The sequence below is a fragment of the Callorhinchus milii genome, unplaced genomic scaffold (genome assembly GCF_018977255.1).
Source record: "Callorhinchus milii isolate IMCB2004 unplaced genomic scaffold, IMCB_Cmil_1.0 Scaffold13, whole genome shotgun sequence".
Classification (NCBI taxonomy): domain Eukaryota; kingdom Metazoa; phylum Chordata; class Chondrichthyes; order Chimaeriformes; family Callorhinchidae; genus Callorhinchus; species Callorhinchus milii.
In genome coordinates, this window is record NW_024704754.1 from 4,231,306 (window position 1) to 4,243,922 (window position 12,617).

At 49.4% G+C, this 12,617-nt stretch overlaps 1 protein-coding gene across 1 annotated transcript in view; it reads right to left on the reverse strand.

Annotated features, from left to right (window-relative positions):
- ppargc1b (peroxisome proliferator-activated receptor gamma, coactivator 1 beta) overlaps positions 1 to 12,617 on the reverse strand; it is a 70,695-nt gene that overhangs the window by 2,030 nt on the left and 56,048 nt on the right. The window contains exons 7-16 of the mRNA XM_042340054.1: positions 9,630 to 9,809; positions 9,089 to 9,253; positions 8,683 to 8,805; positions 6,677 to 7,961; positions 5,474 to 5,513; positions 5,275 to 5,348; positions 3,188 to 3,998; positions 2,788 to 2,887; positions 431 to 552; positions 53 to 204 (exon numbers count right to left, since the gene is read on the reverse strand). Coding sequence (XP_042195988.1) covers positions 53 to 204; positions 431 to 552; positions 2,788 to 2,887; positions 3,188 to 3,998; positions 5,275 to 5,348; positions 5,474 to 5,513; positions 6,677 to 7,961; positions 8,683 to 8,805; positions 9,089 to 9,253; positions 9,630 to 9,809 — 3,052 coding nt within the window. The remainder of the gene's footprint in view (positions 1 to 52; positions 205 to 430; positions 553 to 2,787; positions 2,888 to 3,187; positions 3,999 to 5,274; positions 5,349 to 5,473; positions 5,514 to 6,676; positions 7,962 to 8,682; positions 8,806 to 9,088; positions 9,254 to 9,629; positions 9,810 to 12,617) is intronic.

Genomic DNA, 12,617 nt, shown 5'->3' on the forward strand with positions numbered 1-12,617 from the left:
CCTCCACCCCTCCCCCAAATAAAATCAGGAGAGCAAATGGACACTCGCTTACCCAGGTTAGTGTAACTGGCTTTGCAGAAGCGCCTGAGAGCTCCATAGTATAGCTGTAGGGCAGGATCGTTCTGCTTCTGCAAATCGTGCCCATTCTCCAGGGCCAAGGAGGCATCGTGACTGTAACGATAGGTGACCAATCCATACTGGTCACTGCGTCCAACACACAGAAACGTTAACGTGGCTTCCATATGGGGCACAGACTCGCCTTCACATACACATAGCCCGTCTCGTCACACAGTGTGTAAATAGCCCAGCTCTATGTATCCTTACCCTTTACATCTCTGATACCCTTATCTTTCACCCTTCACGTACACTTTGCACGACTCGCCACAACACAAGTTGTATAAAAGGTGCAGCAACGTCTATATAACCTTACCCTTTCTCACAGGCAAGAACTTTGCATTCCTCAATTTCCCCAAAGGCTTCAAAGCGCCGCATCACCTCTGAGCGGGTCATCCCACACGTTAGCTTCCCCACGTAGACTATACGGTGTTCATCCTGAACAAACACATTAGAACAATTTGCACTTGGAAACAGCGTAGGGAGGACATGTCAAAGCTCTTTACAGAGAGCAAGTGGGGGGAGTTGAGGGGGTGGAGAGGAGAGGATAGTTGTCTGAAGGGCAGTGACTGGCAGCAAAGCAGAGAGCAGACGGGTGTGAGTTGCCTGCCAACGTGCTGTGAGGTGCCGGACGATGCCTCAATCTCTTGCTTCTTGGCATTGTATTATTCTAAATAAAAACTCTGCCTGCACAACCCTCGCTCCAACTCCCCTCCGCTCCCCACCCCCAACACCTTGGCTCAGTAAATATTTCCCTGGCTCTAATGACTCTGACTCACACCCCCCCAGTGGGTAAGAACAGTAACTGAAGCAGGTTTGTGTTGTGGATTGATTCCGCTGAGAAGCAGCCAAATCACACACTGTGTTTCCCTCTCAAACACAAGCCGGTGGAATTACAATGACTTTTTATTCAGTCAGATCCACTGAGAGGGACGCTGGGCCTGTGTTCGACTGTAAAAATGCACAATTCAGCTGCGACTCCGTGTGATAAAAGGTTCCTAAAAAGATCTGAAAGCAGTTATCGGAATAACGCCATATAATATTTATATCTGACCGACATACACCAAAGTCTCAGTTTACAACCGTCACTTGAATTTGTAGTAAGATTAGATCTCGGTCTGTAAATCAGTCCCTGCTTTTGTTTTATGACTTTTACACAGGGAGTGTGGGGAGGTACATTGTATATTTTTTCCTTGTCGGGGGCTGTGGAGGACAGAGAGACGGGCATGGGCAGGAGAGTAGTGTTGTACACAGTGACAGTGGCTGGGACAGTGACAGTGGCTCTCTCTCTCACACACACGGACACACACAAGATCAGAGAAGAGAATTATCGTGATTAAATCACCGCTGCTCGGCCAGGGTTGAGTTCTGTGGAATTCTGTATCCCGTATCTATTGCGACACGTGAGAGCAAAAACGCACTGTAATGCTGACAGTAAAAGGAGATATCTGGCATCTCGTCTTACTGTCTGAAGTCCAGCACTAAAATACCTGCTCTGTGGCAAACACAGGGAAACAAGTCAAATAATGCTTTGTCAAACAGAGACACAAACGAGCAACACAAAGAGTAACAATAGCTGAACTGCCTGCGTTTGCTAACAGAAGAATTTGCTAGACAAAAGAAGAGCAAGGTCCATCCAGTTCGCCTTCCACCATCCTGGTAGGCACTTGCATATGTCGTGTCCCAAACTATATACTGTATATCCCACAATATTATTCCCTAAAAGAAATCTATCTAATTTGCTTTTTGAAAGAATCGACACTTTCTGCTTCCACCCGAGGGAACCTGTTCCATAAATTTATGACTAAGTACTTCATCAACTAAATAAAAAGGTGCCCGAGATGTAAATCAATGTCGCGAATAATTACTGTTACTGTTAATTACTGCATGGGCTCCAACAACAACAAACAACAACAACTTGCACTTATATATAGATCAATCCTGAAGCTTGTCGGTGGAGCTGGGGATCTTGGTTACTAGTAAGGTGTTGGAGGCTGAGGGTTACATAGAGACACGTCAGAAAATATCCCAATGAAACACATTGAAACCTTGTGATCCCAATACAACAACAACAACTTGCACCTATATAGCACTCTCCACTCAGGGCAGCATCTCAGAGCGCTTAACAGTGTAGTAGAGCCTGACTCCGAGCCGGGGAGGACAGGGGAGGTGGCCGTAAGCACGTCGAAGAGGAAGGTTTTCAGACGGGATTTGAAAAAGGGGAGAGAGGGGGGCAAGACGGAGGGATTGAGGGAGAGTTTCCAGAGTTTCGGGACGTAGTGACTGAAAGTGGCTGAAATACACGTTCGAATCTGGCTGAGATTTCAACTTCAATATACACAAGTTTTACACGCTCAAGTTGGCCCTCTATTCCACAGATTATCAGAGCTAATGGCAAGGGGGGTGTTGGGTGTCTGACACGCAGAAACCCATCCCATGCTTAAGAGTTTCCACATGGATGCCACATACCCATGGAAATTTCCCTGTGTGTGAATGGAATGCACACTCCCTTCTCTCGCTACCCCCCACCCATGCCGGTCGCTACTGATTAGTGTTTTATTGGAATCGAACCAGCGAAATGGGAGACGGATTCCAAAGCACAGCATGTGGTGCTGAGCTGTGTGTGTTGCTGTTAAAGGCAGAGAGACAGGTCACCATTCCGGTTGTACTCACTATGGCTAGATTCCGCTTGTCCCTTTGGTTTGTTTTCTCAAAGAATTCACCTTCCTCCAAATTCTGTCCTTCCAATAAATATCTGTCACCATCGTCGTCTCTATGGGATTTTCACACGCAAAAAAATAGTTACAACTTCCAATTAACAAGCGGTTCTCCCGGATGGTCTGGACAATAATTACCACGAAAAATGGCGACCGAGTTACTGGGGGCAAAGGTTACCGAGTTACTGAGACTAATGGTTAGTGAGGCTTGTGAATGGTGATGGACTGTGAATGCCTTTCACGTCAGGAGGAGGAACCTCGCATACGGGCCACGGAATAATAATAATAATGTTTGCCTTCCCCAAGAGCAGACTCCGCAGAAAGCTCCAGGTCACAGTCTGGGCTCCAGTTCCTACCTGACAGATTCTGGCCGTTCTGGGGATCTGGACTGTGGTGATCCACTGCTGTGGCTACGCTGAGGGCTGGGTGCTGACCTGCCTGACAGGATGCCGTCAGCAGGAAGCGTGGTCCTGAGCTGCGGCTGGGGGTCGGGATGTGAGGAGCCGGAGGGTGGAGGAGGCTGAGACTCAGGGATAGCACCAGGCTTCTTCACCCTCTCCCCCTGCCTCTGATCTGAGCAACGGTAATGCGAGTCAGAGTCTCGCTCATTGTCCTCGAGCATATGCTGCTTCTCTTCCTCGGGGAGGGCCTGTTCTGGGTAACCAAAGTGTTGGTACAACTTGGCCCGAATCTCTTGGTCTTTCATTGTCTTTTTATTGCTGCTCTGGCCCAAAAGGGTTTTGTTCTGCTCCAGTTGCTCAGTGTTAGGTCCGTGACCGTGAGCAGGAGAGAGTTTCTGCCTCTTTTCGCCATAGGGATCACATTTGGCCTTGAGGCTGTGCTGACCGCTGTGTCTGGGCAGCTCCCAGAGTCTCAGGACCTTCCTGTCGGGCTCAGGCTCAGAGCTGTACAGTTGGCAGTAGTCGTGGTCGCCAAAGCACCTGGAGTACGCCCGTTTCCCCTTCCTGCCGTCGCCCTGGGCGGGCACCACCGCGGCTTTGCTCAGGTAAGCATAGAGCTCAGTGTCCTCCAGCTGCTTCTTCACCAGACGCTTTGGCGACAAGGATCGGTTCACCTCGTGCCCGCCGCCCGGGGCGATCTTCAGCGCTGACTTGAAGGGATCGTCTCTGGCGGTCTTGTGGGGAGGAGTGGTGGGGGGTGTGAGACCTTGTGATACAAAAGACACAGAGCCAGGGTCAGAGGACAGTCACAGGCACGGGGCGGGGGTGGGGGTGGGGGCGGGGGGGGAGGTTTCCAGACAAAATAATTTTCAACATTATTAAAAAATAGTCAAACGTTCTCTCTCTCCTTCTCCCTCCCAACACCCTCTACATCGTACAAATATAACGGATTCATGTAGGTGTGTAATACAGCAGGGATCGGAGTTACAACAACAACATCTTACATTTATATAGCGCCTTTCACGTCAGAAGCACGTCCCAAGGTGCTGGACAGTGAAGGGTTTGCACCCGAGCTGGAGGTTGGAGTCAAGAGGGGAGGAAGGTAAGGGGGCGGTGGGGAAGGGGAGTAATGGAAGACAAGACTGGAGCCCGCCCCCCATCCCCGCTTTCCCTCGGGAAGGTGTGGAGCAGCACAGAACCTCTAATAAAAATGTAACAGGAACTTTAATTTAATGTGCAAAGCATTTTTTGTGCCTTTTTTTTGCAGAAAAAAAATCCAATTTTTTCGAGGGGGATTGGAAATGGCTGGAGCAACTGAGCCTCGCTGATGTGAAAGCAGGTTTTAAAATCCATTTACGTTCGCTTATTAATATTTATCTGACAGCACAAAGCGTCATCAAATAGAATAAGTTACAGCCTTGAGGCAATGTGTCCCAGCGCCCACGCACTTGTACAAAGCCAGCTCCTGCCTGCGCGTGTACTGATAACTAATAACACAGCCTGTGCCAACGGCTGCTCACAGCACCAACCAGCACGTAACAGGCTCCGTGAGAGCACAGCAGCCAGTGCAAAACAGCAAACCGCTCTCATATCTACACCTGCTTTTCCAGCAAACAGCAGCAACTTGCACTTATATAATAATAATCCTTGCATTTGGTTGTAGCGCCTTATCATGTCTTCGAGACGTCTCAAAGCGCTTGGCAGAATATACTATAAAGTGAATTGACTCTTTATTTTGTGGGCGAAATATAGTGCCTTTCACGCAGGATAGCATCGCAGAGCACTGAAAGAACAACGTAGGCACTGAATAGATGGCAGCAAAGCTCTGCAATGACACTCTGCAGGACTCCGCATCTCCCTTGCTCTTCCCTTCCTCCTACACGCTACTCCTCGCCTCTTGGCTTCTGGCCTCACCCCACCTCCTGCTCCCACGCCCGGCCCCCTCGCTTGCCCCGCCTCCCAGCTCCTCTCGCTTGCCCTGCCTCCTGCTCCCTCGCCCCGCTCCAGGGAGGAGTTGCAAGTGCTCCTGGATTTATCCTTACCAGCTGTTCCGCACAGCTCCACACTCAGTGTTTGCTCGAAGGCCTTATTCTCCAGAGGAGAATCCTTGGAGTCGCTGAAGATAGGAAAGAACCTGTCAGTGAGAGCCAACTGTGCCCAAATGCCAATCAAAAACATCACGCGAGAGACTGACATTGCTGAATTAGTACAGTAACAATGAGAAGAGCTGGGATAACGTACCTCTCAGACTCCGGGCTCAGTAACAGGGATGTAGGTTTCGCTGTAAATTTAAATAACCACAAACTGTTAGTGATGGCACTCGGCTACTCGGTAATCGATAGCGATACAAGCTCCGGACGCTTCTTGGTGATATTTCGGTACCGACGATGGGTTTCAATCATGATTGAGAATCATTAAAGTCTGTGCTTAAAATCACAACATACACCTGGGGGGAGGCAGGGGGGGTTCTAACTGGAAGGAATAATGTAACCTTAAGTAGCGGGTGAATTGGTTGAAAATCACAATCTAGTTTGGCATGTCTGCTAACGGCGCATCTAACGCGGGAGACGAGCATTCCCACAGGCCCCGGTGAAGCCGGGAATAATCCCGAGATTGAGCCGTCTCATCCTGACACCAACACAAGCAATTTCTTCCCCCCTCCCAAAAAATGTAATGAAATTTGGGTGAAATCCGTTTACTGATTGGTTTTCACCCCCAGCAAAGGGTATTTACTTATCTATTGATAAAAATCTGTATATTTAAAAAAAACAGACTTTTAATGGTCCTTACTCATGGTGCAATGGGACATTAAGGGCAAATGACATTTTAAATCAGTTTCACCGAGTAACACAACAACAAAGACACAGAGCTGGAGGAATCAGAGAGGACAGGGCAAGACAAGACAGACACTGACACCCAGAGAGCAATGAGTAAAAAGCAGCAACCAATATCCTTCCACGAGCAGCCAACGTCTCAAAGAGCTTCCCAGGATTTGGTGTAAGGCAGTGACTGTGTATTTGTAGGCAAACGCAGCAGCCAATTTGCGCACATTAAGACACAGAGCATGGCAACAATTCGTTTTTTTTTTCAATTAAACAAAAACTCTGAAGTGTTTGAACGGGATAATGGATATTCCATAAACGGGTGGATTTCCCTGCTCTTCAGCAACGGGAAGCAGATGGGGGAATAAACCGAGGCAATCCCATTCTCGCCTCATTGTGAGGAGCGAGCGAGCAGCAGAGACAGATCCGGACACAGAAAGCAGTATAGAGTATTGAGCTAGAGAATGAGGCAGCAGATTAATAACTTCTTGAAGTAATGAACGTGAACACAAGCCGCTGGAGTAACGGGAGCTACCCTCTGAGAAGAGATAGCAGGACGGACAGGGCCGGGCGATCAACAACAATGAATGAATTGAAGCAGAGAGAGGGTAAAGGAGATTACCTAGCTTTCTGCTAGTCTTGGCTTCTTGCATCTTGTTTGCATTTAATGGGAGGTCCTGTGCAGTGCAGGCTCGAGGGTCCTCAACTATATGAAAACATGGGATCAAGGTATTCGCAGGAAGGTCAGGAGGTGAGGAACTCTCTTCATTGCCGTCCTCCTCGGGCCATTGCATTGGGTTAGGGGATGGCAGCCGGTCATCTGACACCATGTGGGTACCACTGTCACAGAGTCGCCTTCCGGAACAATCTACCTCAACTTCCGCTACCTGCTCCTCCTGCTCAAGCCTGCCCTCAACCCTCAACGGCCTGGCCTCCTTTGTAGCTTTCCCCGAGTCTCCCCTGGCTAAGCTCCTGGCTGACGCTCCCTCTACACTACAGCTCAGGACGTCGCTGAGCTGAGGGTTCAGTCTCAACGAGCGTCTCACGGCCAGACAGGCAGCCTCTGGCTTCTTCACCGCGTCTCCTGCTTCAGTCTTTCTCTTCCCAGAGCCCCTTCTGGCCTTTTCCAGCACAGCCTGGCCGGGCTCCGGCTGTCTGTTAGCGGGTGAATCAGTGTAAACAAGTGCGGGGTAGAGAGGATTGTGCAGTCGATAAGGCTTACTAACATCCAGAGCGATATTGTTCTCCAGCAGCTCCCTCAGCATCGACATTTGGGGAAACTTTCTTACGTTCCTCTCTGGGGCTGGAGAGCTGATGGCCTGACACGGAACGGCGTTTAACACGGAGGCGTTGGATCGAGACGCTCTCTCTCCGCCGGGGTTGGGAAGCACAGAGCAGTCGGACTTGTCTCTCTTCCCGCTGCACCAAGGCGGGGTGGTAGGCCATTTCCTCACCGGAAGGCAGTAGGTGTGCATGTAACTAATGAGCTCAACTACTGAGTGTAACTCCGCTCCTGTGCTAAACTGGCAGCTTTCAGTCCAATGGCTCTCAGCTGACACCCCTACATCTTCCGACTGTATGGGAGCGAAACAAGGCGGAACACCCTGTCCTTGTTTGCCATTCCCGCCCCCATTCCCATTCCCAATCCTGTCACTGAAGCAATTCGATTCCTCATTAGCATCATCACTACTAAGACAATCATCACCGTGGTGCTGAGCCTCACCTTGCTGGTGGTGTGACTGATGATGCTGGGTAGTCCACCCTGGATTGCTTGGGTCTGTATTACTGAGATGGGAACCGGCTGCTTTTAACTGAGGAGGGCAGGTAGCTGAAGTCAGGTACTTGTGGAGCTCTGTGAAGGGTCGATGCTGGCAAGTGCTGTTGGCCTTGCCGCCGCCCTCTTCCTCCTTCATGTTCACAAACAAAACAAACATCCATTACAAGGCAAGGTACAACCAAGGGTTTCCCTGCCTGCCATCGGGTCAAACTCTAGCTTCCCTCAACTTTGTTTGTGTGAAACCAGTGACTCCGTCGCATGCCTCTGCTCCGTGCTCATGCAATGAAGACCCCTCCCCCACCTCCGCACCCCCCACCATACCCGCTCAATTTTTATCAGTCCTGAACCAGGAAACACTGAAGTCAGTTGTTATATCCCCAATCACTGGGCGGATTACTCTTTGCCAACAGCACAGACTGGGGATTGAGCCTGGGATCTGTCTCGCTGCTCTGTACGGCTCGGGGGAACCGCACCAGTTCCTCACTGAGCCACTGGGGGAGCCTCTGAGGAACCACTTGCCAGCCCCACTTTAAGCTGTTGCAGTGTTCAATCTCCAGCAGTTCCTCTTGTGCTGTCGAAGGATTCATTTGCAAAACAAAATGCCCCTTAATCCTGATATTCAACCCAAACAGGACAACAGCAGCTTGACTTCTCTAGTGCCCTCCACATTGCAGGGTAGAATCTAGGAGCACCAGCACCCATTCACTCTTTACTGAAAGACAAAGTCAGGTTCAACCACTTTCTACGTCTGCGCTCCACATCGGCGCTCCAGGGTGATGCAGTAAATTCCAGCGCCTCGGGATGTCCTCCCGACGTGAAAGGCGCTATACAAATGTAATTTTGTATTGTACCTTGAGGAAGGGCCGGCGAGATTGCGGCTTGCGATTACCGGCTCCGTGCCGAGACACCCGGCTCCCTTTCTGCCGCTCGTACGTCAACTGGGCGCTTTGCGGAGCGAGGAGGAGTTTCCTCAACTAAACGGGGAGAAAGCCAGAAAAATAACCACAGCTCCCTCCTCACTCGCAGTTCAATGTCTCCTCCTCAGAAAGTTTACTCTAATCCCAGACAGACAAACACTGCCCACAACGTGACACGCATTTAAACGCAGCCTTTGAGAAAATGTCTGTCTTCAACGACAAGACTGGTTCCTTTAGTATTTTTGCATCCGAAATAAACGGAGACTAGTGCCTTGTGTTCATGTGCAGGGTTGCCCAGAGGTTGGTCCCACTCCCTATAAACAGCAGGAAGATTCCTTACCAGAGAAGCCTCGTCAGGCTGGGAGACAGGAGGTGCCGGTGAGGACACAGCGCCCAGTTGTTCAGCCTCGACCCCGAAAGCAGACAGGCTCACATCGTCCACAGCGATGTCCCCCAGAGTGGCTGTCAGAGCCGCCAGTAATGCCTCATTCTCCTCTTCTATGATCTACAATAGGTGTAAGTGTGGGTTACTCAGACAAGCTGACAAACGGTCACTACACTTAACAGTCAATCCTGTGAACATAAAAGGCGCTGCACCAACCTTCACTGTATTGTTATTTTTAACTCTTTATTTCTCCAAATATGGGGCGGCTCGGGGGACGGGGGTGGTGGGGGGGGAAAGCGGGAGCTCCTCCACTCTTGTGTTTGATATTTGATGTTGGTTAAGGAGACTCCTTAATAAGTTATCCGAGTAACCTTTCGCTTGCTGACTGACAGAAGCAACGTCTGCCAACCCCACCCAACCCATCCCATTCCCCCCACCCTTTGCTCCGTGTCAGAATGAAACATGAGAGGTGAACGACACACACACACACACACACCTGGAAGAGCTCAGAGCCGTCAGTGCTGTAGTGACTGGAGCTGATGTCTGATTGCTCGCTGTCCCACTGCAGCTCCCCCAGGCAGCTGCCCGTGTCCAGGTCGTTCACATCGAGCTGCGAGAGGTCGATCTCCGGGAAGTCGGAGTACAGGCGGTCCTCAGCGCTCGCGCCACAGCCGGACTGCAACGGGAGGAAAGTGGACAGCGTCACTACACAGTCACCGCAGCAACAAAGAACAGCGGAACCCGAGAGAAAACAAGCAAACCGTCTCTCAACTTCATGTCCATGTAAAAACGGGAATAGTTGGAATGTGCGAAACAGCACAAGCACCGATCAATCATCAAGCACCAATTCATCATTGGCTTGAAATCAAATCCCCTGACATCCTAGTTATTGGATGGGCACCAAGCTGGGGGGCCGGGGGAGATGACCACAAGGGCGAAACCTTGGGCAAGTTTCCTTACTCCACACGCCTAATAATAATCTCTCCAAAAAACAAAAACAATAATAAATTGGTCATTTTCAATCCACGGATTTTTTCAATGTTTGTGGGACGCTGCTGTGCGCAATTGGCTGCCGCGGTTCGCCCACAAGTATACGGTCAATTCACTTTACAGCATATTCTGTGAAGCGCTTTGAGACGTCTAGAAGGCGTGAAAAGTGCTATATCAAATGCAAGGATGATTATTAAGAGGTAAGTTTTGAGATGTACAACCATGGCTGTGAGGACTGTCCCATCTAACGCACACGAGTGCAGATTCCAACTTAGGTGATGGGCAATGTGGGCACAGTGTGATATCCTAGTATGCTTTTGAAATAAGCAAAGGATAGCGACTATTTCTGGCACGCACTGTTCCGTAAAATCTATTTCAATATGTGAGTTTTACTTTTCCGATTTCCGTCAATTTAAAACCACATACAAATCCTGTGGTGACGGGGCTGCCTTGATATTAATGCCATGTGTTACTGAATTGAATCCTGCCATTTATATTGTATCAAAAGGGCATCAAAACTGTACAATCCAACACTCAAGGTCAACGCGAGGTATCGCATGCTTCACCTGGGCTGACAATATTTATTCCAAGCTATTTTTCTGTCAAACCGCAAAAAGATTAATAAGCTCATAACTTGGGAGTATCAGCGACAAGGTGAAGCGTTAAACGAGATGTGCCTATTGTCTTCTCTCGATCGAAAACGTATTTCAATTTATCCATTCGTGGGTAATAGGTGGTGTCACACCCTGGCCATCAAGGGTCACTCACTGATTGTGGTCAACAAATGTTATAGTCTTTATAATGGGACGGTAGGCCTTCAGTCTCTCTGCCCCCATCCTCTGGAACTCCATCCCACAGTCCGTCCGCTTACATGGCGCTTTTCACGTTGGGCGGATGTCCCAAGGCGCTGGACAGTCAAGGATTTGTCCCCGAGCTGGGGGCAGGGATCAGGAGGGGTGGAGGGTAGGGAGGGTGGGGGTTGATGAGTGACCGAAGGTGCGGTCGAAGAGTAGGGAAACCAGAAACAGCCAATGGCATTAGTGGCGTTGGATAGACATTAGTGCAATGTGTGTATGTGTGTGTGTGTGTGTGTCTCTCTCTCTCATAAATACTGTGATGGTGGAAATGGATAAGGTGTTTAGTTTATTACAGGATCCAAAACTAAATGTCGGAAATGAGGTTTGAATCATCACTGTCGTGTTAAGTGACCATTCAGTCACACTGAATTGGTATTGAGAGCGGAATTATAAGGTGTATAAAGAGAAGAGTAAACAGAGCCTCACAGTGTGACTGTCAGTCAGCCATTCTCTGGCCAGCACACACAGAGCAGATTCTAGTCCCACTCGCCCTGCGGATTGCGTGCTAACTCGCTCGCCTTTCCCTAAAAACAGTACATAAATAATCCCCTGTGATCGATTCAAATTACTTTTGCTTGTCGACATCAGCTCTTACAATCAGCGCCTCGAAGGCCGTGTCTAGGGTTCTCTCTGAGCTAATCAATTTGAAACGGCTGCTGGAAGTCAGATGTTTATAGTGTGGAAGAACAATCAATCCGAGAGAGCCTTCTCCCCCCACTCACCAACCGCCAACTCTGGTGAAGTCACACTGCAGCTTTACGGCAAGTTTCAAGTAAATGCACTTGAATCTCTAAAGGTTTCTCCAATGCAAAGCAGCAAGCTCTCTTCACCCCCCGACTTTGCACTCATATGATCACCTCACCACTCAAACGTCAAATACAGTTTGTGCGTTCTTCAGAACACTTATCTGAAATGTTTTAATAATAGTAATAATCCATGCATTTGATCCAAGGCCTTATCACGAGCTGGAACCTGAGCAGATGGCCAGGCTGGTGAAGCTCAGGTATCTCTCAGCGGAGGCCTGACTAGTCAGCACGTACGCTCACAGCTACCATCTGCAACGCCCAGCAATACTCTCCATCTGCCCTTCGCCAAGACGATCACTGAGGAGAGGCCCAGCAACCGGCAAACGCCTCTCACCCAATTGGGAAACACGCCCCAATCTTCCAATCGCAGCTTTGAGCGTTTAGAGCTGTGGGGCAGAGTGTTTGACGTGTCCACGTTTTGTTCAATGTCAAGATACTGCCCCTGGTGAAGGGCGCAATGTAATTAGTACGACTTATATCTACGAGTGCTATCAGATTCTCAGACAAAGAATGTTTTGCCCATTTTCTCCCGTTAAACACTTGGGCTCATCTCAAGACTCGCAGCTCCAAACCTGCTCAGGATATAGAGTAATAACACTTTACGCTGTTCTGGGGCGAGAGCCAAGAAGTCACAAGTGCAGTTGGCAGGCCTGAAAGGCTCGCCCTAGGACTCAAAGCTACGACTATAACAAACCTGTCAAGTGAACATTGTAAGTGCTAATAGGGAAGTAATCCTCTGTTTTTCTGCTTCGAAGAATCAAGTAGTTTCTCACACAAAAAAATCACGTGACAAGGTCTGAGGCACACAGATCCGGACCAGTTCACAGGGAA